General features: G+C 39.9%; 1 protein-coding gene across 3 annotated transcripts in view; it reads right to left on the bottom strand.

Annotated features, from left to right (window-relative positions):
- The window catches only part of EPSTI1 (epithelial stromal interaction 1), a 55,351-nt gene that overhangs the window by 15,131 nt on the left and 12,392 nt on the right, over positions 1-27,828 (bottom strand). For all 3 annotated transcript variants that reach the window (XR_005628356.1, XM_039716782.1, XM_039716780.1), the window contains exons 3-8: positions 27,495-27,578; positions 23,487-23,560; positions 22,775-22,858; positions 17,096-17,169; positions 5,839-5,932; positions 2,467-2,550 (exon numbers count right to left, since the gene is read on the bottom strand). Coding sequence is in view for 2 of the 3 variants with exons in the window: in XM_039716782.1 (XP_039572716.1) it covers positions 2,467-2,550; positions 5,839-5,932; positions 17,096-17,169; positions 22,775-22,858; positions 23,487-23,560; positions 27,495-27,578 (494 nt within the window). In the remaining variant the exon portion in view is untranslated. The remainder of the gene's footprint in view (positions 1-2,466; positions 2,551-5,838; positions 5,933-17,095; positions 17,170-22,774; positions 22,859-23,486; positions 23,561-27,494; positions 27,579-27,828) is intronic.

Below are 27,828 nucleotides of genomic sequence, written 5' to 3' on the forward strand. Positions count from 1 at the left end.
CTATTAATTCCACAGGATGTTAACCTCAGTTGAAGTCAGCTACTTCTCTCAGCAGCATTTTCCTTATGTGACAGCACTATGTTAAAAACTGAGCTGGTTTTCTGTTCAGCATGTGGATAATTTTTTGTTTGTGCCTTAAAATTGGGAAGTTACAGGATTCAGACATCTACAGTCCTACATTTAAGGGGGTATGCCAGACAGCAGTCTACTTCCCCTTGTCCCAAAACACAGATTTGAATTTCCCAGTGGGTCAAAGGGGGGTGAAAGCCAAAGTCAGGAGCAAATACAGTGCATGCCCATGGAGTAAGAAGGAGACATGTTCTTTCCCTCCTGCCTCTACAGAGTGCAAGCAGAAGATGAGACCTGGGCTATGTGATGTGTTGAGTCACCTCCAGCTCCCTGGGGCTCCCTTCAGGGTGAGGAGGGAAATGGTGCTTGTTGAAAATGGTGTGGTGGGAACACATACCAGCTCTCAGCACTGCAGCAGACTACCAGCCTTACACAATATTAAGGTGTATAAACAGTGCCAAAGGGAATTATTTTCAGAGGAGAGTTTGCTCATGCAATTTTAGCCAAAAATGTGAAGGAAACAGAGTTGATATGACTCTGGTCTGTATGTGTCCTTGTTTGTCCAGCTCCTTCTGCCTGCAATGCAACCAAGAAGTTGCAGATCCTTCTGCAAAGGAGATTTGGGCTTGCAGGGCAAGGGGGAAGGCATAGGAACAGACCCATCTTTCATATTTTCCATAGCAACTGCACAGCAGTAGGAATAGAAACTAAAATAAAATGATGTGCTTAGATAAAAGCTTCAATAACTGAATGGAACCACATGACTGGGGTTTTTTTAAAATCAATTTAAGTGGAACATTAAGTAAAAACTATGCAATAAGTGTATGGAGAAAATCAATAACTGAGAATGTGTTGTGTATCAATATTTGTCTAGCCCTAAAAGAAGAAACAGGATTAAGAAATAAAAAAGCCAACCTCAATTTTCACTATTTTAAATAACTATTCAACCTGAAAATTAAAACTCAGTATCTGACTTTCCAATATGCCGACTCCTCTCTTGGAGTAATGTTCTGAAATATATTGTGTGCATATGATGCACTGTTCAAAGTGTACTGAAAATTTCTAAATCAAGCAATACATACTAAAACCTGTTCTGAAGAAAAAAAGGGAACTGACAATACCTACACATTTTATAGCTACACTGTGCTAGGAGGTACACACAAGACAGAATTCACAATTACTTTAATAAATATTAGTTTGAAGTAGAAACGAGCCAACATATATCTGAGGGACAATTATTGGAGCCCTTAAAATCCATATTATTTACAGTAGGTTTGTAAGTAGTGCATTACTCTGCACAATAGGTAGCAGCAACTGTGAAGGCAAGGAGACCTTGGAACCACATAGCAAACAAGGGCAGCCTTAGAAGCAGCCAACACCTCCTTAGCAACCCATGGAAATTGCTAAAGAGTCTACAGCTTTACACAAGTCCCTTAAACCAAACCTATGAATTAGGGACGTGCTAATTTACATCTGTAGTTATTTTCTCTTTGGAAGGATGCATGTACAGACTACAACAGGAACCAGCCCTATACCCATCCAGGCTGACTTTCAAAAATTTTTCCTCTGTATAGGTTCTGGGAATAAGCATATACCTGATGGGATAGCAATGAAGAGACTCCCTTTTGCCCCACCTTTTTTTTTTCCCCAGAATTATACTTATTAGAATACTATGCAATGAGGGCACATCCCCAGCATGTAAAGAAAGATATCAGTGACAGGGAATGAGTAACTTCTCCAGTTCTAGAAGAAACTCACTGTATGGAATTTGTTGTGCTAAAATTCTCCCACTGGGGAAGTAGCTTAACATTAATTTGGATGTTAGCAACAGCAGAGGCACAGCAAGTGGCTCAGCACTTGCTCACATATTTTCAAATGATTTGCTAGATTTTCAGGTTCTGCCCTCCCTGTACTTTCACAGTCAAACCTGGGTAGTCAGCAAGGGCACAGAGAGGCATGCCATAATTAACAGGAAATCTGAGCATTCTTTGAAAAAGCAGGGGCCATGGCCCTCAATTCTCTAGAAAGAGACAATTCAGAGAGATCATCCTTAATTTCTCAGTAAGACAACTTCTGCCTGCAAGAGAGTAAACTGGTTTCCTTAGCCTATGAAATCAGTTGCCATGGTCAAAAAACCTTCTGCACAGTTATTCAAGTGAAGAGGTGAAAATAAGCTCATTTTCCAGATGCAAACAGCCTTGAACTCAGAAGATAATTGTCCTGTCCCTCTTCAAATTTTACAGCTTGACTCATCTCTCTCACAATATTTGAAAACAGTGACTGAATCACTTTTGCTAAAGAGAAGCTCTGTGCGTAGGCTACAAGTAATCAGTGTATTTAATTGGTTTCACAGCATGCAAAAATGATACAATATGTAAACTGTTAATGTATAATTACCTTCCTCCGTTGTTCTTGCCTCATTTCCTCTAATCTTCTGTTTTCATCCTCCTGAAGAGCTTGCTTATAAGCATGGCTTCTTTTCTATTGTTCAGCAGAAAATAAAAATGTATTAGTGTGGTGAGAGCAGGGCCAAACTCCCAAACCTTATTCTCAAATTGTTATATGGGTAATTAACAAACACAAATGGTCAAATGATTCCAGTTACTTAAGAAACAGATTCGTCTCAAGACTAGAATTTAAACAAGAAGTGGCCTAGAGCCTCTCAGTCATTCGGTTTGGTTGAATGTCCACATGTGCATCACACCCAGGTAGTCACAACAAGTGCTATTCTGTGTCCCAGTGACAACCATACAGATATCCTGAGCATTCAGAAAACACTGTCAGAATACATGATAGAGAGATGGGGTATTCTGGGAAAAAAAAAGTAATGAAAGCATTACCAAGATGAAAAAGCAGAATGGAGGCCTTGTATCAGAGGGGAACATAGGATTTTTTTATGGAGGTAGGGCAACAGGAGAAATAAAACCTGCTATTATTTGTGAGGCATCAGGAAAATTGAAAATGTGAACTACACATCATGAATAATGTAATAACTGTGCAGTAGGTTTTCATTACAATAACTAGCCCTGGTCTTTCACAAGTTTTAATTGTTTGCAAAAAGCCAACCTATAATTAGGGTCTCAGAGGATCCTTAGGATATTATACACTGGAACTTCTACTGTAAGGTCTTTGAGCAGGGACATAGGGTGGCACACTTAAAAATGAGCCAGTGTAATTTAATACAAGAATTGTGCAGGCTTGACTTAAGTGAAGAATTTGTTACAGGTCTACAGACTATTTCCAAAATTTGATATATGCATGCAGAACGACACCATTAAAACAACAGGCACATAATTTGCTAAAAAGACTGAGTAGAGAAAGAAATTATTAATAGCTCAATTTTGAGCTAGGAGAAGTTGCTACATGTGTCCAGGGAGACTCATTCTGGGTCCGATATTATTCATTACTCTCTGTAATGGCTTGGAGAATTGTGTGGAAAATATGTTAATCAAGTTGGAAGACAATAAAAATCTACACAGGATTGGTCACACTTTGAAAGACAGGATTAAAATTAATTATGAGTTTGATTAAATAAGCAGGCCCAAAAAGTCATCAATGACAGAGTCACTCAAAAGAAGTCAAATTTGTTCATGGACGTAACATTTGAGCTAGTTGTGCTAAATTAATACCACTATCCAAGAAATTATGTGAGGGGTAAAACCTTTGATCAGCATCACATTGTCCAGACTGTTTTCAGAACAAGCTTTTCAAATTTAAAAAAAATCACATACATGTATGTATATTCCCCCTTTTAGCATGCATGTTGGGCACATCCTAAGCTTATCACACTTCACTATTTCAAATACATTGTTCCTGAATCTCTTAATTACTCCAGACAAAGGACACATTCAAGGTAACATCCAAATTAGAGTCCTGGTTTTCCTACTGGTTTAGCATTTTGGTGCCATGCCAAGTTTATTTAGATAAGAACTCATTGGTCACGTCCTTTGGATTCCTGGCTCAGAGGCTGTGTCTATGCCTATAGACTGGCCCTCATCCAGGCTGGTTGGGAAGACTTTGCTACCTGCATTGCTGCATTACAAACAAGTGATTATTTGATTCACAAAGCTACAGAAATGCAGCCACACAAAATACAAGTATAATGTCAGCTAGTACTAAAGAACAGTACAGATAAATGATGTACTTTATCTGCTTGGACACGAGTGGAGTGAAAGATGAACTATGGGATGCAATTTGGCACAACTTTTTGAGAAACCTGTCAAAACATGGAATGAGAAAGCCACACATAGGTAGGTGAAGCAGAAAGCCAAGGACCTGTACAACTGAAATAGTTTAGTGCTCCTTCAGCAATTCACCCACTTTTGTAAGGATATGAAGAGAGCACACCAAAATGCTGAAACCCAAGTCAGTTGTGGGGACATGAGCTCACTTGTCTTCATAGTTCAATGCTCACATCGTACAAAAGCTGCAGAGCTAGGGCTTCCTTACCAATGAGCAAACTCCCCATTGTTTGAAGTGTTGGGTACTTCAAGAGGGAGGTAGACGTGGTTTCAAGACATCTTTTCTCTCTTTCCATATCCCTTCATCCTGGTTGTTCACCCAGGACTACAAAATACAGTCTGAAAGGCACTCTCCCACAACTGACCTTCTGTCCAGCAGTGCTGGGCAGAAGTTGGTACTTTCTAGCTACATAGCTGCCCACCTTTGCCAAAATGTCTTTAGGGTTTAGAGATACAAGGTATCCTGAAAAATTAAAGGGGAATGCAGCCTATTTTCAGTATCAACTTCCCTTTTCATGCAATGAAAACCAGGAAGAGATACTAGAGGCAAGACAGATGTGTCATATATCCTGCAATGCAGCCTATTTTCAGTATCAATTTCCCTTTTCATCCCTTTCAATGAAAACCAGGAAGAGATACTAGAGGCAAGACAGATGTGTCATATATCCTGTTGTCAGCAATTTCTATAAAGGGAGGATTTTTTTCCCATTTCTAAGTCATCTGAGGAAATATGGAGGCAAATTTTCCCTTCCTGTTACCCAACAGCTGGTGCTCAAGGCTGTATACAATAGAGGGCTGCCTAGACCAGATACTTCCATACTTCTGCTCAGTTGCTTCCAATGTTAATTTCTGTCTGCTTGGCTCCCTGTTCTCTGTCCTTCCCCAATTACAAACCTCCCTACAGGAGAAATACTTCTCTTTCAGGGTTAATACTCCTCACTGAAACTTTCTACATTAGTAGGAAAACTTAGTTTATACATGAAGAGACTAATTGTATGTGAAAAAGCCTCTTAGAGTCAATAAGAATAATGAAATTGCAGCAATACTTTATCTATTTCCTAATTACACTGATACTTACAAGACTACTTCAAACTGGGACAAAGACCCCAAGCAGTGTCTTAGAATCACTTTTAAGATGCAGTGAGAAACAAGCTTCTCTTTTGACAGGATTTTTAATGCAGCAAAGCATCTGCTGAGCTTAATTTATTGAGATTTCATAAAAGCCTACCACCAGTGAATGGGGACAGGGCATACTTAAGATTCTCATCTAACCTTAGAATATATATCTGGTTCTCATTTATCAGAAAGAGATCTTTCTCTTTCTGGTAGAGAAAGTCCTCTACAATGCAGAATACCCTGCCAGTGTGGAAGAGACAAGGTAGGCAGTCTCATTCACCCAGAAAGGCTCCTTGGTACTCACTGGGTTACATCTCAGCAATTAAACTCAATTAGGATATTCTAACATTACACTATTGACAGCACCTGGAAAGCTGATAGGAAATACAGCACACACTATGGTTTTGCTTACCCATGCTGTAGATTCTGGGCCAGGATTAGCAATCTGACAGGAATCACTCTTTGGCAAACCCACATCCAATCTGTTCAGTAATTCATTGGTTTTGCTATGAAGAAATTCAATCCAAATAGAATTGTTAGTGCTTCCATAAAAATAAACACAGCTTTTTATTCCACCCTTGGAATATAGCCTAGATATTTTATCATGTGTCTGCTGAAAAACATCACAGGTAGAAAAAAAAAGGTTATGGAAACAGACAAATGGGACAGAGGATACAGAATCCACATCGTGGATAAGACATTTGCTGGGATGATTTTTTAAGCAAACAATTATGGTCATTTGCATATTTGGGGTGTACAGTGGCTATGCTTTCCTCATTGTAAAGCTCCTATACAGCAGACTCACGTATCACTGGACTTCATGAGGATGCCAACTGCTTCAAGGAATTGTTGCAAATCTTTCTATGAGATCTAGAAATCTCAGCTAAGTACTTTAAAAGATTATTTTCAGAAATTTTCCTTCACAGTTAAAACAATGCTGCCTTGCAACAGATTACTTTATCAAGCAGAAAGGCTTTCAAGCATTTTGCAACAAGAAAAAAAATGCTTGTCTTTAGTTAATGCACAATATTTTCATTTCTTATTCTGGCAAGGGCAATTTTCTTTTTCCAGCTGCATGCTTAACAAACCCAGAATTTCAAAGTAGCATCACTTTGCTCACAGTTTCGACCAAGTACAATTAAACTAGGTCACACACAAAAACAAAGGATGGGAGTTTGTGTGCTATGGTGAGGAATCAGTTTCTTAACCTGCACTCCCAGGCACGTATATTGAAGCCTTTTCTCACTCAAAGGAACAGAGTTAGAGTAAAGAGGCAATTTTATTTCTGTGTACAGCTTTGGAAAACATGAAAGCACTGAAGTGAGAGCAGAAAAAGTGCTTCAAGATATATTGAATGCAAAGATTTACTCTTCTCACAGGGCAACCAGCTAGCTCTGTGTAGGGGAAGATGCCACTACCAAAGACTTAAACTTAGAGAAAAAGCATTGGCTGCTGAAGACTGATTTTGATTAACAGCTGAAACAGACTACCAAGTGTGTTTTATATTTCACTCCATGATCTAAAACTGTGAGTAAATATTTTATTGGTAAAATGCCCTGCTGGTCAGTGAGGAGTGATATATTGAGAAGTTGGGAAAAGGAACAAGAAACCACAAGCTCTTCTCTGCTACTCTACACAATACAAAACTGTGTTACCACTTCAGGTACAAAGTACTTGCTCAAATTCTGGCAAGTCGGGCTTTTAGAGTCTCACCATTCCCAGTTCACTCCCTTTCCTCCATTACCTGGGTAGTTAACAAACCTTAGACAATGCACAATAAAGAAAGAACCAGATGAAACACTCTTTTCCCTGATCTACAAAGTACTTATACATAAAGGATGAACAAATTAATAGTCTTCTTACACAAGTGTTAAGCACTCAAATTTTTTCCACAAAAGATGAGTTATTAAGCAGTAAGTTTGCACAAAATAATTTTGGGAACGCAAAGATTTAAATTGCAGATTTTGTGTCCCTCTACCTATGCTAAAACTGGTGAAATAACAATTTATTTCTACACCAGGAAGACTGAGAACTCCTACAGAAAATCTAGAGCATATTTGAGAAGGTCGAAGCTCTGCGAAAAAATATGTGGTAACTTGGTGCTATACCTATTTGCTCTAATTCTTTATCGATGGCAAGAGAATTAAATGGAGTATGTGGAACTTCTCATTATTTGCATTAAAATGTGGTGGAGGCCACTGAATTTCGCAGATCAGCACACTGATAGGTGAAAAGTTTACTCAGTATCAGAAAAGATGACTACAAGAGTAGAAGCAAATAAAGTTCCTCAACAAGACTGTGCACTGCCTTAGAGAAACACCTGACTTCAGCAAATTAAGTAATACCTTGATGAAGTGTTCCTATCACAAGAAAAGGACTCAGATTTTTGAGTCAGGTCTTATATATGTTAATGTGTTGTGTGTAATCTCTGTGGAAACCTAGCAATGCACCTAGGATTGCCAGACAGTGTCTGAATGGTATTTTTCATAAAACTAAACTGCAGTCATAACAATGCAGAACATAGTTTAAACCAGGCTGCATGGAAAGAGAGAATTCGATGAGTTGACTGTTTAATTAATGTTCTGGAAAGGAAAGTAGTATCTCCAGAAGGAAACCAGCGTATCAGTACACAGTCAGACAGCTGGAGCAACATCTCATTCACTTGCTAAAACTTCAATAGCTAATCAAAAATGCTAAAATGTGTTCCTCTAAACTTAGTAACATTAAGGAAAGACGAGCATGAGATGAAATTTACTTGAATGCAGAAGAATCCTGATACCCTTCAAACACAGGAGATAGGCAAAAGGAGATACAGGATTTGGACTAACCAAGAAGGCACCCTCCTAACAGGCTGCTAGCCTGAGTTCTGACTGTCCCTAAGCATTAGTCTGAAAAGAAGAGAACCACTGGTACTCTGGTTAAGCTGAAGTGATCTTATGAGGGAATTTTGTCTTGGTAGCCCCATCTCCCATCACAACATTGGGAAAAAGCCTTTTGCTGTGCTAGTTAAAACAGCTTCCTCCCATACTGGTGTGCTTAATAGCACCAAGCACTACTCTTAGCATGGCAACTCAGCATCCAAAGTGAGGTAACTATTCCTGGACTAGTTTTGACCTGTCCCTAACAGCACTTTTACAAATAACTCCAGGCTTCTGTTCAAGAATGAATATCAACTGCAGCTCCCAATAGGCATTTTATATGTTACCACACCATTTTGGGAGGTAAAAAAGTTTTCTAGCAATGGAAGCATGCACTCTCAGGCCTGTTGGCCTCAGAAATGACAGCAATTGACAGGGTTAAATTTATCAGTACAGATGCAGAGGTGGGGGAGTGAAACACAATACTGGATTTGGGGTCAGGGGAAAATACTAACTCTGTTGCCAGGATCACTGAGTAATGTGCTAGAAGGGGCTGTTGCATGACAGTGGCAATCAGTCCATGGCGCAGATGCTCTCTGTGGGTCCTCGGATATATGGCTTTACATTCCACAGCTACTCTTCAGGCAGAGGCCTTTTTTTTTTAAAAAAAAAAAAAAAAAAAAGCTGCTATGCAAAACCATTTATTTGAAGCTCAACAAGTATGTGTAAAGTGCAGAACCATGAATTTGCTAGGTGTTTCACTGAGAATGGTGTAATTCAGGCAGCCTGCACTCACAAGCTACCTGCGAGTGCACATGCATTTCTTGCTCTTTGGGACCAAATGCTGCCCACATTCCCACTGGGGTGAGATGTGGGGATGGTTATAAAAGCCGGAGTGGGCCAAGGTTCCTCTGGCCTGTGTAGGAGTCCACATGATCCAACAGGGTCACCAGCCCTGACAGCTGAGAAGCAGACAGCTCCACAGCTGACTCCAGAATGCAACTGCGAAAGATCTGAAGACCCACAACGATCTCGTTGCAAGATCCAAGGTTTAAATTCCTCTGCAGAGTGAGGTCGTCAATTTTGTGTGTCAATTGTTTTTTAGTACTGTCACATCTACAAGGATAATAAAAGTCTCGAAAAGGATTCATACTTAGGGACATGAATGAGGATATGGACTCAGGACCCAGCATTTTCCTCCATGCAGGAGTCACACATTACCACTTGCTAAGCTTTTCATTTGAGACTGTATTCCTCTCAGAACAAAGAGAGAAAATAATTTTCCGGCCTACATATAAAGTTCTCAGCTTTAAGTCTGTTTTACAGACTAACATTAAAAATACATTAATTAAAAGGCTTCTTGTAATCTTCATTAGTTCTCCCCAATGGAACCAGTGGCAGTTAATTCTTTTGCTTTAATTGATGAATATTGAAATGCCAGTATACCAAAAAATATACTGGCTTTTATGCCAGTACATTTGGAAAAAAAAAAAAGAAAAAAAAAAAGGCAGCACAATACTTTTGTATGTATCATAAATCTATTTATTTCTCTTAACAATTTGTAAAATATAATGGCCAGTTCTTACTACTACTGACAAGACAGCTCATGAACTTCTTGTTTTCTCAAGGATCTGCAGGATCTCCACCATTAAAATTCTGCTCTAATGAACATGCACAAGTATGCTAAGAGTAATTCAAAAATAGTAATAAAAAATCAAAATAAAGAAACCCAAAGCAGGTAAATCATCATAGTCATTGCAAAGAGTAGACAACTTGAGTAGCCACTAAGACCATAGAAGAAGCATTTAGTGCTGAATGACTTGGACTCATCAACTTCCAAATTAATTGCCTGTAAGCAATGCTGAAGTGACTTTTCACCATTTTCTTCCAATTCATCTGGAAAACTAAGAAGCATGCATACTGCACATATAATGTTAGTTTCACACATCTACCCAGAAGTTTCATGATAATTTTTAAAAATAGGAGGACTCACCCTCTCAGAAAAAAAACAACATTCCAACAACAAAAACTTAACCCCAAATTTAATTCAAGACATTTTTTGCAGCACCAGCAATTATATCTACAACTTCTTCTCACTCCAACGTGCTTAACTGGCTAAGCATAACAACTTCCTCAAATTTTGCAGAAATTAAGATCAGTTGCATAACCCTGCAAAGGCCTACCCAGAAGAAATGTTGCCCTTCATTTTAGTAAGGTCCGTGGTGGGTGTGATTCCACTGATGCCCTTGTTCCTTCCTCAGTCAGAGCTCTGCCTTGTGCACTGCCATCTGCATCTTGATCAGGCATTTGCTGTGACCCACAAGGTAGGCTGGCTGGTCTTACAAAATCAAATGTTACCACAGGAGAAGCTCTCCAACACTTTCTTGGTTGGAAGATGGAGAAAGAGACTCCAAAGGGAGGTGTAGTTGGCACTTTCACTACTGAAAATAATTTGGTAAAATGGGAATGAAGCTGGAGGGCCAATAATACCATTTGTGAAAATATTCCCACCAAAGATTTTTGCTAGTATGCAGTTACACATGCTTCCTCTCACATCCTCTCCTCTTTGCAGAGGTTACCATAGCCAGTTTACTCAGCCTAATTAAATTCAGAAGGTTAAAAGCAACTGCCCTGTTTCCCACAGCTGGACCATGACAAGAGGCAAGGTAGTAAAAACATCTCTAATTTTCAGCAACAAACATGCCTTCAACTCCACAGGGATCATGGTTCTCTTGTACCTCAATTCTTACCCTGAGCTGAGGACAGAGTCCACTTTTTGGGTAAGAATCATAAACAAACATCAGCCATGTCCAAAACTGCCAGTGTGAACTAATGTTCATTTCTGGAGTTTGTATCGGTGGAGGACTCACCTTTTGTCAGTGGCTGTATGGTAAAAAAGTACATGAAATTGTTAACACATCAAATTAATGTATGATGTTGATAGCTCTTCTGCAATGCCCTTTACTCTGAAGAAAGGCCGTTCTCTAGATATTTAATGCCCTGTTTTCCAACAGAAATCCCCTCAGTAGCCACATACCAAGCTTAATAACGTATTCACAGACTTCACTGGCAGTAATGCAAGACCATAGTACAGATGACTTGGACAAACTTAATGATAGTTATCAAACACCGCTATCTTTGGCTAGGAGGATTTCTTGTCTGCAAGCTCTTGAGCATCTGTTCCTGAGTTTGAGGATAAGAACAAAAAATGTGGCACTAGTTCATCTTAGGTATAAGGCTTCAATAAAGTATAAAAATAGGTTGTTTAAAGAAAAATAAAAAGCAACTTTCTCAGCAGAATTATTTTAATAATTTTCTACCCACACTCAAAACTAATCTATCCTCTCAACCCACCTGCTTTTTTTTGTTTCCCTGACTGGATGAAATAGCACAGCTCGACTATTCGTTCCTCCCACCAAGTCATCCAGTATTCCTGGATGTTATTTTAGATGTAAGCTTCATTTATTATCTGAAGTAATAAGCATAAATCCAGTTTTAAGGAAAATGCAGTTTCGTATAAGTCTACTGCATTCCATTCTGTGTGCTCCATCTGCATGTGCAATCTGCTTCTATATTTTCAGCCAGCTTGCATGGGCAGATTAATGCGCACAATTAGAAAGCAACCTCACAGGCGTTCAATAAACTGCTTTCATTATTACACTCAAGAGAGCCCCTTTGGATGTCTATAAAAGCCTAGTTTTCTGCCTGTTAGCTAAATAATTGACAATGCTTAAAATAATCAGGAGCAAATGAACAAAACGAAGACAATTGTGGCAAAAAGAAGCAAACAAAGGATTCTCAAGACTGCAAATGCTTTTTGTGCGAGCCCTCTTTCATTCTCTTTAGCAACCTGTATTAAAAGTCTGGTCAGGTTTACACTTGCACTTCTGTGGGGAAAATTTGTTGCCAGCCTGCTGTTTGAACCACACATCATAGGGGACTGAAAACTGGCAAGGACACTAGCATTTATCCTGTAAAAATTGATAAATAAATAAAAATTCTGTTTTGATTCAGGTTTTATTCTCCTGCATTTTATGGCTTTTGAGAAAGCTGCTTTGGCAGCCAAGTGTATATCAGCTTGGTTTGGTGAACCTCCTGCATTGTGTTTGGAATATGCACTCAGAGACACTCTGGCAAATTCTGTTTCCAGCTCCAAATTCTGAGCAGAATATACTGAGTGCGCACATGTACCCGAGTGCAGCTGTGCCAGGAATTTTTACAGGAATACAACCTTCACAAAAACAGAGGCATGAATATGTAGCAAAGGGAAAGATGAAGTGACACAACAGTCATCATATAAAAAATAGGGTTAGAAAGTAACCCTAATTTTTAGAGTGCTTTTTCCATTACATAAATAGGTAGATGGCTACTAGAAAAACAGTGAACCCCATCCAACACTATAATTTCTGGAAAGTTTGAATAAAAATATAATAAAAGCATCTAATGAGAGATCTGGGCCAAAACAGCATGGTAAGACACCCTACAGCTCAGACACAGATCCACACAGCCTGCACAGCAAGCCTCTGAAACAGCCAGTCATTACATATCCATCCTCATTACTGTTTAAATGAAAAATGTGATGTACTAACTAAAGAGGGAATGTCCTGAAAAGTTCTGTTCCTTGTGTCCTTTTGGAAAGATGTGCACTCAGTTCTTCCCTCGCATGGATTAGCAATTGCAAAGTAGGGAGTACACAAGCCTCCCTTACCTTCTAAAGCACTCTGACAGAAACACAATCAGGCCAATAATGCAAAATGCATCCAGGATACCCTGACTCAGAAGGAAGGAGTCCATTTCATGTGTAAGTAGCTTCTGTAAAAAGTCAACACATACTCCCCATTTTCTAAATCTGGAATCTGCAGGGACAGAGCCACAGCAACACTGTCACCAACAAATCTCTCATGTGCTTCTTTTCTGTTAGCACAACCTACAGTAATCGTGCTTATGCAGCAACTTTTCCACCCCAAAGTCTGCTCCTGTGTCCTCTTAAGACTTTTAATGGACAGCTATTTCAGGAGACACCTTTTTCTGTTTTAGCCACTGGACAAAGTCTGAGTCCACCAGGGTCAGAGGAGGGGCTGATCCCAAAATTGTGAGGCTTGCAGAAACTTTTTCATGGCAGTCTGCATGTCTGTCTAGATTATCCTCTCACAAGACACAAACACATATTCAAGCAACAGACACAGCTGTGGTAACAGATACAGCTGACTTTCAAAGACCTGTTGCACACAAAGAAGCTATCAAGAGCTGGGAAATAACTATATTCTGTAGACAGCACACAAGGTTACAGACAATCTTTCTTTTTAGCACTCACTTCATGTTAGAGCCTTTCAAAGGGGATTTCAGTGGGAAGTTCTTTTTTTTAATAGTGACAGGAATTTAATCAGAAAAACGAAATTCTGGGCAGCATCATACTTTATTGTCAGAGCATGTTAATGACATGAGAATCTTAAGAGCCTTTCCTTATCAAATACAAGCGGCACTTCATGCAGAAGAGGTACTGATTGGGCTGTACCTCTTGGAGGCTGATACAGCTGGAGGTGGTGATCAATTTTAAAAGGTTTCCCAGTTAATGAGACTGCTGGTAGGCATTGATCTCCTCGGGAAAATTGTGATGTTGCAGCCACAGATCTTACAGAGGACAGACTAACAAGGGAGCTTATCTTTTGAAATAGCTCTATAGGCCACAACTTTGCAGAGGTCACTGCTTTATATGCAACACATGACCTTCCTTGCCTCCACTCCCATCAAGAAGAGGAGATGAAAATATCCTAGCAGAGACAGTGAGGAAAGGGGCACAACCTCATATTTGTTCTCTTTGCCTCTAGATGTAGGGCCTTAGAGGAGGGAAGTAATGAGTCACTCATTTTTGCATGGCAGGCAAAAGCACATCTCTAAATATCACGCACTTCTATGTGAATGTGTCACTAATAACCAGCAGTACTTCAATGGAGTTACTTCACAAAATCTGAAATGTCACACAGCTTCTCATTACTCTTGGATGCTGTGCTCCTTAATGCCAATGTCTCTTAGCAATGCATCCTCAACACCCTCCAGTGGTATACCCTCCTCTTCCTGTGCTCACCAGAGAATTCCTTCAGGCCAGGGAAGGCGCTAGTGTCACTGTGTCTGCTGAGGAATACATTCTGCACAGCTAGCTCAGTGTCCAGCTGCAGGATGAGCCCTGGGAGGCTGGAGCCTGAGTCCCAGGCAAAGGGCCATGAACTGCCAAGCCTTAGCATAACAAAGGGCCTGGGGACCTGTCACTTGGCCAGAGGAATAGACAGTGGGAAAAATGGCAGGAACCGACAACCCCCAGACTTCCCTGTGCTTAGACTGCACGGGGATAAAAGACCAGGGGTTCCTTTGTTCAGGGAGCCTCCTTGGAAGCACCAGCTCAAGATGCTACTTTATTATTTAGTTATTGCACCACGATTAAATGAAGTCTCTGGATGTCTGAGAGTCTGCAGTGGGAAACCTGGGGTTGAGCTGGTAGGGAACCCTGATTTGAACATAGTGTGATGGTGCATAGTGTGATGGTGTGAGTGTGGGGGCTGTGGCTGAAAAGGGGCCTCAGTCCCAGCTCAGGCGAAGGGACTGATGGAGCGGCTCCTGGATGGTCTGACAGGAAAGTTTCCTTAGTGTTGAGGAAGTTTCCTTGGTGTTAAGTTACTGCAGCATGCAAGGGCTTTGCTTTACCAAAATTGCATTCACTGTAGGTGGTTTTCAGCTTGCTTCCTCCAGGTGAAGGATCTACAGGGCCCACCTGGTGTATGTTCAATACATAGTACACAAAAATAATGTTCTGATAGTTAAACTCAAGCAATGGAGCTTGAGACATGGTAGTGATGAGTCCATCTTCACTTTCAGTTGTATCAGAGATGACGCCCTCTGAATGCTCACAAGGCTTTCCTTAATCACTGGGCAGAATGGCTGCCAGGAAGCTGCCAAGTAGGCAGCCAGAGCTCCTGCACCACCTGGGGACAACCTGGCAGCCCACATGGAATCATTTGTGCTGGAAAAGACCTCTACGATCATCAAGGCCAGCCATTAACGCAGCACTGTCAAGTCCAGCACTCAACCATTTCCCAAAGCAACCATTCCCTAAGTACATGTTTTTAAATACCACCAGGAATGGTGACGTTACCACTTCCCTGGGCTGCCTGTTCCAATGCTTGGCCACCCTTTTGGTGAAGGAATTTTTCACTTGTGGCAGTTTCCTGTTTTCCTATGTTTCAGAGGGTTTTGGCCTGCTTTTGCAACAGCAAATTTACTTTTAATGGAAAAGAGCATTCAACAGCAGAATTCATTTCACCCTAAGCAAAAAAAGGTACAGACAGGGAAGGGGAAGGAAGGGAATGATATGTATCATTCATAACTGAATATGACTTAAGATAAAAAATCAGATTAAATGGGAAGACAAGAACCCTGACAATGCCCTGAGGAAAAGCAAGACCTCTAAATGAGGACCATGCACTGCAAAGATCTGATGTGTCTGCTGTTGATTTAGGCTCAGAGAGAATCCAAGTGTCTAGTCTGTCAGAAACAGGCAGAGATCTAAAGTTGTGCAATCGTCAGAATTCCTGAAGAATCAAAATGTGTGTATGTAGGCATCCACTCCAGAATAAACAGCAAGCCAAACACCAATATCTAGAGACAAATACTGGCAACATATTAAGGGAAAGAGCTATGCCTAAAGGCAAACGGGAAGAAACAAAAGGAAAAATACAAGAAAAGCTGGAGTCAGTGACAAAGCACTAAAATGTCTGTACCTCACAGAGAACAGAGTCTGGGCAAATGATGAAGGAACTGGAGCCACCAGCATTGGACAGAAGTGACTTCTTTAAAGGTTACAGAGGAGGAAAAAGCAATCAATCAGGCTCAGAATAGAGGTGAGTAATTTCAGAAGCCAAAGATAAAAAAGGTAAAGGTGACTAAACAGCATTGTGTGTTAATTATGTGATAGAATCAGTTTGGATCAGTTAAAAAACAAATAGATGGGGTGGAGTGAATGGGCAAGGCAGGAACTTCACTGCCAGTGGAATTAATTATATCCGGACTTAGGCTGTATCTAAATCTGACATTAAGGAGGTATTCTTGAGAAATAGGTCTTTACAACATATCTCCACATTTAAGTAGGACTACGCTAAATAGAGGAAGTCCTCATTATTTACATGTGGGTTAGACTTCTTTACTAATCAACAAAATAAATGGGTGGAGATGTAATTTGGATTCTGTTTTGATAATTAGTCTTGGATTGAATAATTACATATTGATTCAGTTAGACAACTGAAGCACAAAATCATTTTATAATTCGCAACTTTCATGACAAAGTGTATGTTTTATGAAGCTAAGAGAGGTCTACAGGACAAAATTTCTCACAGAATGAAGTGTGGAGGAGGCTTGAATATTTCACAGAATCATAAAATCATTGAGGTTGCTGGATGTCATTTTGTCCTACCTTCTGCTCAAGTGGGGCCACTTTGAGACAGCTGCAGAGAACTTTTGAATATGCTCAAGGATGGAGAATCCACAACCTGCCTGGGTAATCTGTGCTCATGTTCAGCCACTCAGAGTAAAAAAAGTGTTCAGTAGGACCCTCCTGTGGTCCAGTTTGTGCCTATTTTCTTGAAGTCAAAAGTTTCAAGTCAAAAATTGAAAAAAATAGCAACAGAAGCCAAATCCTTCCTGAGCCCCAAACCAGGGAAAAAAATGAAAACAAATAAGATAATATTAAATAATAATTAAAAACCCAAACAAAAGGACAAGTATACAAGGAATTTTAGGTAATAGGTTTCAAATTTTACTTACTACTTTTGATCTTCAAGAAGCATCTCTCTTCTTTGCATTTCTTCTTGTCTTTTTTTAACTTCAAGTCTCTCTGCCTAGAGCATTAAAACCAGGAAAAATACTTGAGGTTTCCAAGAACTGAAACCAAACATCAATTATTTCAATGCCAATATTTCAATATTTTTGGTTTTAAAAAATCTACAGCAGTTGGGTGCAGAAGTGACCCAATCTCAAATTTAAAGGTATTCACTCATGAACAAACATCTCCTAGTCCAGAGATCTGTTTAAATTAGAAAATGACATGGTGCTCCTGGTACCCATCTACCCATCATGGCACAGCCCTGCTGGGGGACATCTTGGGGTGCAGCTGTTGCAAGCTTGATCCTTGCAAGAAGGCAGAAGACCTAAACCACAGCACCAAAGCAGGTGATGGTCCTGTGGCACTGACAGTGCAGCGATGTGAACACATGGAGCTCACAGAGTTGACCTGCAGGAGCATTAGGTACTGGCCAGCTGAATACATGCTAAGATGAATGAAAGTGGGAGACATTTGTACTTAACCAGCATTCTTCTGCCTCAGATACCATATCTGGTACAAGAGCCAACCAAATCCTTGACACATAAAACTCCTCTGTAAATCTGGATACCGCACAGATTATTAAATCCTTTAATATAAAATTGCACATAATTTCCAGTGGAAGTATCATCTAAGCTGCCCAAATCCCAAAGTCAAGTAGAATAATGAATAGAAATTAAAGAATAATACAGTAAAATAAAGCAAAAACTAGAGAACTTGCTGCAACAGCAGCAACATGCAATTCAAACTAAATTCCAATGAAAAGGAGGCCAGCCACATTTTTGTTTTGGCTCACAGGATGCAGTTAGGTCCATTGGGAAGAGCAGTTAAAAGGCAGTTCAGTGTATGAAAAGCACAACTTAGAAGTTCCAGCCTGAGATTTCAGCCCACTGTATTTTGAACTCCCACACTGCTGTTGGTGGGGGATGCTCCAGGAAGAGCTCCCAAGAAATGATCACAACAACTCTCATGTGGAGCAAAATACAGTCTCAGACTGTCACTCTGCTCATTGCCCACCCTCAAAATGAAAAAAGGTAATTGCTCGGTAACCCAGCAACCAGACATTGCTCTGAACAAAGTGCCCTGGAAATTTCAGACAATGCCTTGCAAAAATGGGAAGGGAGGCCTAGGTGAAAATGGCCCCTGTGGCCAGAGCCCCAAATCAGGGAGAGAACACTGCCTGAGCAGAGGTACTGTGCAAGGACAGGGAGAACAAGGAAGAGGAAACATGCAAGTGGGTAAGGGGTGTTAAGAACAGGGCTGAAATCCCCAGTTCCATAATCTTCTTTCTGTCCTGCAATGAAAAGCATTTCAGAAAAATTACAATTCTGCTGGCAGTTACTCAATTACTTTGCCTTTGGCAATTTCAGGATGCATATTTTTTAATTGGATAAAGAATGACTGTCTGAAAGAGATTTGCAAAACAAGTGCAAATTCCTCCTTTGCATGCACAGGATTAAGGAAAAAAAATCCTTTCAGATGTCTGCAGATAGGAAAAGAGCCACTATGTTGTGTGATGATAAAACATGCTGGAAGGCAAAAGACTTGGAAGCTGTTATTTGGAAAAAGGCAGTGAGAAATAAACAAAAAGAGGAAGGGGAATCTCTGAATAAGATGTCCTGTTCACTCATTTGACATGCAGAGACAGTGACAGAATGTATGACATACTGATGCAATTGAAAAATTTAACCAAACTGTAGTAAGGAACATCACTACACAGTATGGATGATTTTAGAGTGTTCAGGGGATATATTGTTTGCTTCTAACCTAGACACAGACAAAGTGTTAGGCAAAAAAACCTCCTGCTCATTTGTGCAGCTTCACAATTTACAGGAAAAGAAAGGAAAGAGACAGAAAAGAAATCTTATGGCTTGTGTTATTGTCAAAGGTGATGCTGATACCCTTGAGACACCAGCCATAGCTCCCAGGCTTTTCCCCAACACTGCCCAATACCACAAGCTGATGTCTTCCTCTCTGAAAAAGCATTGGATGTGGGATCCACCACCATATTACAAGGCTCCTGAAAGTTCCAAAAAAGAAATTCAAAAAGTTCCAAAAAAATCCAAATCTCACAGAACTTGTTGTGGTCTAGCTCCTAGCTAGTGACATCTAGGGAACAGTGATATTAACTTTGATAAATACAAACCTTCAGTACCAACCCTGTCTCCCACTAGATGAAAAAATAAAGGAATATCCTACAGCTATTCTACCACCAGAATGGTACCTGAAGAAAACTCCAGCATCTTGAAATTACTCACTTGTGGCTGGCCTGACTATTTTTTTTACTCTGGAAGTTTACCCTAGGACAACTGCTTAAGGATGCATACAAGTGACAGGCGACAGGACAGGCACATTCTTCAACTAATGACAATCTATCAATAGACATTGCCAAAGCACTCCACATTTGGCACCACGTTCAAAAAGCCAAGAGTGGAACAGCTGTGATATTGAAGGTAAACACATTGAAAAATGTTAGCAGAAGGTCTGTAAAGTGCCCAGTTTTAACAAATTCCTGAAAAAAGGCTGCTCATGCTGATTAACACAGTCAAATTAAAGAGCACATGATTTGATAAAGAATAAAACAAAATTACAGCTTATCCTAAATAAGACAGTTTCTGAAAATGGCAGGACTGTTTACTATATAATGTAGGAGAAAAAAATGCTGCCTGCAGTATAATTACACTGAGCCTTTTCATTTCAAATTGTTTGAATCTTATAATAATCAGTCAAGACCTAAACTACAAAAGGAAATGCTAAAGGCAGGGTAAGAGCAACAGATATTCAGTGACAAGAAAGAGAAACATCCATTGCGCTGAAGTCATCCAATTTTACATGCAACACAAATGAGAAAAGTTTAAAAAACAAGAAGCCAAGTGTCAGCTGCTTGCTTATTTTTTTGAGAATTTTGACAGTCCTTTCACCCAACAGACACAAAGGAAATTATGATCCAGTCTGGTCAAACACTGTGATGTGAAGGGCTCCACAAAAAGTACCCACTCCAGACATCTACTACTAAGGAGAAAAGAATTAAAAAAAAACTACCTCTCATGTACATAAATACTTTCAGTGGATTAGACACACAGAATCCGGGAAAAATATAGAAAAAGGGAATTCCCTGCTCATGTTACAAAGTATTTTCTGAAATATTTCACTGAGCACTCATCATTAGCTTTGCATACCCAAACTCAGGCAGCCCTCGGTTACCCCACGAACAAACCCCAACAGTCCCGGGACAAGCTGCCTGTCATGAAGTGCAAGGCAGACCTGAGTATTTGTTCACACAAGGTGGCCCTGTGGAGCACAGAATGAAGAATCTTTCCTCTCTCTGGAAGCTAGAGAGACAAGGTGGATGCCAAGGTGGTCTTCTAGCAGCTAATAACCCCATGGTTAATTAAAAAATGACAGAGACAGGCAGGTGGACTCGTACAGATAGTAAGGCAAAACTTCCATATCTGGGTACTGCTTTGGCAGACACAGTTTTCGCTTTTTCACAAAGATAATGGGAAAGAGGATGCTTTTTGCTTTTCTCTGCAAAACCAGCATTAAAACACTAACATAAACAGATCCTAAGTTCACAAGCAGCACTGGCTTACAGTACATCATCCTTACAATCAAGAAAGAATTGAGCTGAGTATCAGCACCCGTTCTAGTCATTGCACATTAGTCTGTAGGGCTTTACCATTCATGTCTGTTGGCAAAGAAGCTTTCCAGCTGTGAAAGTTCCAGGGCTCCTGCTGATAAAGCTGGCTAACTATTATCTTCTCTCAGACTGTCACACAATTTGGTTTTTATTGAATGAATAATAACCTTGAGCAAAACAAGGGCTGGCCAGCAAGAAAAGACGGCCTGTGAACTTGCAGGAAGACATGCTCTCAGCCAGTGCCCTACAGGTGCAGTTGAATACAAATCTATCCTTCAAATAAAAAGCTTCTTTCCTTTGGTATACAGAGCCCAATGCTGGTTGTACAGCACCAGCAGGATCTGTGTCATTCTCAGGTCTTGGGAGCCTTTCATCTGTAGACAGGGTGAGATAGCCAAATTGGCACTTTCCAGTGGCTTTTTAGCATGCTCTTCTTAAACACAAGGTTGAATATTTAATACCTAATCATCTTCCAAGAAGAAATTTCCATTGGCTCAATCACTATTGTGGAAGACAATCTGAATAAACAAATTCAAACTAAGAGCTCCCTTTCACACACCTCTGTTTTGTGTGATTGCTTTGTGGGTATATGTTTATTTAGTCAAATTACTCTGTTTGGCAAAGATGCTTGCTGAAATGTTGCATCCTCCTTCAGCAAAAACGGATACTTACAGTTTTACTATCTACAACATCTATAAAGATTTTATAATCTGTGGGAGTGAAGGTAAGGAAATTAAAGAGCATGAAAACAAACCTGATACATCAATATATTTTCCAGGTGTAACTAGAAATTATAGCAGTCTTGTAACATTTTTCTTGTTCGATGTCCATGGGCAAGCAACATATATTAAATAATTAATATACTCTCTTCCACTGCTATCATAACTGAGTCTGGAGCTGTACATGAGATGATAACAGCTAACGACATTTTCAGGTGATAGTATTTACTGTCCCTGTAAGCTATTGTGTATGGGCTTATGCCCAAATCATAATACTAACCACTGAGAGACCAGGAACAGACTAACCCTCACCTAGAGGCAATTACAGTTATTTTTGTTTATGTATGCCTTTGACACCAACCAGTATCGACAACTTTTTAATTAACTCTCAACATTCAGTTTCTGCACTGAAAATCATTTTTACTGTTGTGGAGACAAAACTTGCAAACCTGAAATCTCCCTTTCTCTCCTTGTTAATGAGCACACCAGTATCATGCTCCCTCTTCTTTCATTTTTCATTTAAATTCCACACTGCATTCTCAAGCAAGTACTACTTGGTTGCCACCAAGGAGACACAAATGAACTTTTATGAAGGGTTGTGCAGCACAAAGAAGGAGATGCTTTGTGAGAATAACTAGAGAAAGCAAAAAAAAAAAAAAAGAAAGAAAATTTCCGAGTAAGCTATCATTGTTGTTAAAGTATGGAGAATATTAGAAGGAAGAGTGATCTCTCCTATTAGCAAGACACTTGCGTGTGCCGGAGGGGCAGTTGAATTTCAGGGTGCTCTCAGCACAATGCAGGTAGAGTACACTGACCTTTCCAGGATCTGGATATCTTTTCCATCCTGACAGGCTGGATTTTCTAGTATTCTTCCCATGTGCACAGGCATTATGGATTTCTATAAGGTCTTTGTGCCAACTGCTACAATCCAATCTTAGAGAGGGAGCTCATGCCAAAGTGAACCATATAACCTGCACACAATTTACTCCTGACTTCCTTGTTCTCCCTTTCTGCTAACTCTGCCAGATAGATGCACCTGAAAGGCTGGAGTTTCTGATGATCCAAAGGAACACTCAATCCCCCAAAAACTCCAGGCAGGCATCCTTCAGTCAGCTACAAAGAGGAGGAAGACTACATTTCCTAATTCCTTGATACCACCCAGGGCTACCACTTAATTTAATTAGCCAGCTTAATGTAGTTCAGCAAAATCAAGCATCAAGGCATGAACTGTTTTATCACTTCAAGTCTGCAGTAACCAGATTTACCTTTTCCCTCTGAATTGCTTTCTTTTTCAGGATTTCGGCTTCTTCAGCTGCCTTTTTTGATTTTACATACTCTTCTCTCTTGTGCTGTGTGACATAAACATAGGAAATTATTTTACATATTTATGTATACAAGGAACACATAAGGTAACTTGACTTCTATAGTGCACATCTTTCAAATCTAAAACGTGTTAGGGAAAAGTTTCTGGAATTTTTTTTCCCTTAAAATAAGACACTGAATAATGCAGGCTGTGCAACAGCTACTGCAATATTGGCTTTAAGAAGGCTGAAAAATCTAGGACTGATAAATGAACATCCATGCAAGGACTCACACAACTGATTGATAACTTGCAAGCATTTATACCTCTTGTAACAGGAACGACATTTCCACATAAGCACGGGACAGGGTGGTACATTGATCAATTAGTCCGAGCATAAGCCACATGCTGGAAGATACAGCACGGCATTTAAGTGGCTTTACAACTGCTCTGGTTGTTATTTGAGATATCATCTGTGATACAGATTGCTACATATTTATGGAAAGATTTCTCATTTTCTTTGGTGCAGAACATTAGTTTCTGATTTTCTGCTGCTTCCTTCAGGTTTCATGACTTTCTCCTGTCAAGCAGCTGTGAGTTCATTTTATAGTCATACAAAACACTACAGGAAAAGCTTTGAGTTCTAAAAATAAACAAATACATTTATTCTTACTGACCTTTTTCTGGTATTTAGATTGCATGAGAATCATTTGCTGGTTTTGTCGTACTTGAGCCTCTGATTCGTTTCCACCTTAAAAAAACCCAAAAATATAAATGGCACTTTGTATGAGCATTTTAACTCCAAATGCCAGTAATTTCAAAATACAGCAATATAACAGATTGTATGCATATACAGGAAATTTTTCATAATTACAGTAACTCTCTGACATTAAAGAGAACAGATAGTAGACCTTTCTGATAATTTTTTTTAAAGCACTTGTCTATTATTTACAGAGCACCCACTGTATCATCCACTCTACCAACAAATATGTCCCTACAATATATGATCATTTTACTGAGGAACTATTCCATTTTCAGAAAATCAGTCATGCTTTGCAGTTGAGTTTTCATTTTCACATCCAGCTATCTCCACCTTTGCTCAGTTTGTCACACACATACAGTCAGAAATTCTATTGCTAAAGAGTTTGTCTTTTATCAAATTTAGGATCTTGGACTCTGCCAGCTCCAATGGGATGCTATCATTTTAATATTTTCTAAGTAATTCCTTGGGGCTCAAAGAAGAATTCCCTTTCTGAAATGGAAGTAAAACCTTTCCCACAGACCTCACATTCATATCCAGGTGGTAGAAAGCATCCTTTTCCAAAGCCATAGACTCTCTTTTGTGAACATCTAAAGCTCTGGCCACAATGTTCAGCCTTCAGTAAAAAGAAACAAAATCCCCACAAACAAAAAAACCAACCACACAAAGAAAGTGATACTAGCTATCAAGGGATTGAGGGAGTGACTTTGAAAATAGAGTAGAGTAATAGAATCAAAGTATTTTATTGCTGTAGGAAATGAAATAATTTATTCGTCTCAAGGAATTGAGGGAGTGACTTTGATTCTATTACTCTACTCTATTTTCAAAGTATTTTATTGCTGTAGGAAATGAAATAATTTATTCCTTTCAGTTGTTGCAAAAAATAACAACAGCCCTCATTCCATTTTTAGGATGGGGGCTGTATTACCCCAATTTATTGTTTTCATGAGAAATTCCCCTCAATGTGCCTCCTAATTCTGTAGAAGCAGCTGGACCAATCTGTGCCTGATATCCTGGGCTGTATCAAAAGCAGCATGGGTAGCCAGTGGAGGGAATGTGATTCTGTCCCTTTGCTCTGCTCTGGTGAGAGCCCACCTGCAGTGCTGCATCCAGCTCTGGAGTCCCCAGTATAAGAAGGACATGGACCTGCTGGATTGAATTCACAGGAGGGCCCCAAAAATGATCAGAGGGCTGGAGCACCTCTCCTATGAAGAAAGACTGAGAGAGCCAGGATTATTCCCCTGGGAGAGGAGAAGGCTCCAGGGAGACCTCCTAGCAGCCTTTCAGTACCTGAAAGGGACTATAGGACAGCTGGAGAAGGAATTTTTGCAAGAGCATATAGTGGTAGGACAAGGAGGAATGGCTTCAAACTGAAAGAGGAGAGATTTAGATTGAATATAAATGTTTCACTGTGAGGTGCTGAGTCACTGGCACAGACTGCCCAGAGAAGCTGTGAATGTCCCATCTCTGGAAGTGTTCAAGGCCAGGCTGGATTACCCCTTGAGCAACCTGGTCTAGTGGAAGGTGTCCCTGCCCACAGCAGGAAGGTTAAAACTAAATGTTATTTAAGTTTCCTTCAGACCCAAACCATTCTATTAATTGCAAGACCCTTCAGAAACGTAAGAAATACGAGGCCTTTCAGGAGGGATCACTCTTGTCTAAAGGTAGCTCTCTCCATTTACTAATGGAAGGTAACTAATCTTTAGGAGCTTTTGTGACATGCAGTGAAAGGGAGATCAATACCCTAAGCGTGGCAGCATTTCTATGAACACAAATAAATCCCTAAAATAAGTTCTCTAGAGAGAATGCCCATACAGTATACAAGCAATAAGCTTAGAGTAGCAATAAGCATACAGCTGGCATTGTAGAGTGTCTCTTCCCCAGGTCTAGAAAATAAAACTGCTGCTAAACAGGTTTTGACACCTCTTAGATACCTAATCTTTCTCTTTTTAGCCTTTTAGTAGCAAAATTTCTTTTGTGCACTGTAGTTTTTTTGCTGGTACTGGTGGACATAGTATCGGAACAAACATTTTTCTGATCACTATCAGAAATTGCTTATAGCCTTTCACCAAGGCTTAATTCATTCAAGTTGCCTTGGCTGTAACATGTCAAATACTTCACTGAAGTCAGAGGTGATAATACATAATAATAGCAGAAAAGAGACTGTTGCATTTATCAGGCATGATTTGTTGCTCCACTTGTTGCTTATGGAGGAGAGTAGAATTTGCATCCTTCATTGCTCTCATCTCTCCATGATACCTGAAAGTTTGCCAGTCAGATATTACAGCATTGAAATCCAGAATACTTATTTCCCTGTGGAAACCACAGGTGTTATAAAACTTTAAGAAACTTCAGCTTTATTTAGCGATTTTATTTAGTGATTTGGCGTAGAGGTGTAGTCCCTTAAAATCACTCTGAGAAAATACCACATGATACTTTTTTCTCCTAATGAGTACCTACAGGGGTGAAATTAGAGATGCCATTTCAGCTCCAAATTTGTTCCTGTGGGAATGATATGTTCTAATAATCTTTGCACCTCAGTTCTTTTCACAGGCACTGAACACCGTACCTGTGTCTCAGCCTCCAGGAGTCTAAGTGGCAGCTAGAGAGTAACTAATGACATAGTATTTTCTTACTTTATATTTTTTTTCCTCTTAAGTTTCTTCTTTGCCCAGAAGGATTTTAAATGCAGTGGGGCCAGAAGTTAAGACTCCTGACACTCAGTCCCTGCAGCTTTAAGGGACACCCTTCAGTCACACAGCCAGCCCGCACACACCAAACATGGCAAATTTCTTTTTCCAGATTTCAGTTTCTTCACCAAAAAGCACTATGGTCTTCTTGAGACAGAAGTATGTCTTCTAGAAGCTACCCACAAGCAAGAAGCAGATGTTACATATGAACTCACAAAGACTGTGTCTGGCCACACAACTGCACATGATGGTGGGCATACAGGGCATTGCCACCACTGCAAACAACTGTGACTCAGCTGCAGGGCAGAGCATGTGGGATCAGGATCACCTTGAGCCAAAAATCAGTTCTGGGTTGAAGTCAGTTCAAATTCCTCTGTCTCCCACCTGGTGTCTATTTTTATACACTGTACACCACTGCAAACTTTTCTTGTGCAGCCTAGCAATGAAAGAATTTAATTTGCAGGTCAAAGCAGACCACATCCTGCACTGTGCACCCCAAATTCTCCTACAACAGCAAAGGTAAGGAAGGGCAGCTCTTCTTTTCTAAAACTTTTTTAAACTAAGTCTGAAATATCATTAAATTCAGTACTTTATAGTGGTTGCAATTCAAGATTTCTCCTACACTTTCCCTCACCCATCTAGAAAACATCTTGCTTATCTTAGCAAACACATCTATTATGTTCAGGGTATCTTAAGGTCTTGCAGCTTTTTACCCTGTTTTTAATTTACTTGCGTGTTATCTTTAAAAAATTGGTATAACAGGACTTCACACAGTTTTAGCCTGCAAATGCTGAAGCTGCAGGGATCACTTCTGCCTCTTCAAGAGCCAGCAGCCAGGAAAGCACACATAGACACAGAGGAGTTTTCTTATGGGTAACTGGAGGGTCTCCAACATGCTGTCCATCTCACACTAATGACAAGTGTGTGCCCCTCAGCAACAACAACTACAGAGAGTGTAAACAGCAGGAGGGTTAACCCACCTGTTTTCCCCAAATGTTAGTACAGATTTTCTACTCTGCCCTTGACAGATTTCTTGAGTGACAATCTGTGCTGTTTTGTTTCAGAAACATCTTCCTTACCATGATCATCAAGAAGCACAGAGCACATACAATATACTCATGTCAGCCCTTATTGACACTGAATCTCTTTAATACGTAGCAAGAAAAAGTTAAAAATGTCTCATGTCTTGGAAAATTAAATTTTGCAATTCTCAGCTGCTGATTTACATGTCTTACCCAGTCTCTGTGGCACCAACGTAATTGGCCCTGGCCTGTGTTGTTTCTTCCATTGCTCCAGGTCATCAAGCTCTTTCTTAGCAACTGAGCAGGTATAAAAAGAAATAAATACATGGAAGTTAGAGGAATACTAACAAGCAGTCATTACTGATAATTGCATGTAATCCTGAAGACCATCCAGGAACCAGCTTGGTTCTCAAGAGATGCAGATAGCCCCACAAGAGGTTATGCAGTCACTGCAATAATTAGCTAATAGGGCAAACATTTTCCCTGACTTGAGACTGTAATGGTGAGCAAACCTAGGACTCAACCCCAAAAGTAAAGCCAAAACCAG

Source organism: Passer montanus, unplaced genomic scaffold (assembly GCF_014805655.1).
Source record: "Passer montanus isolate IOZ18808 unplaced genomic scaffold, ASM1480565v1 scaffold36, whole genome shotgun sequence".
Lineage (NCBI taxonomy): Eukaryota > Metazoa > Chordata > Aves > Passeriformes > Passeridae > Passer > Passer montanus.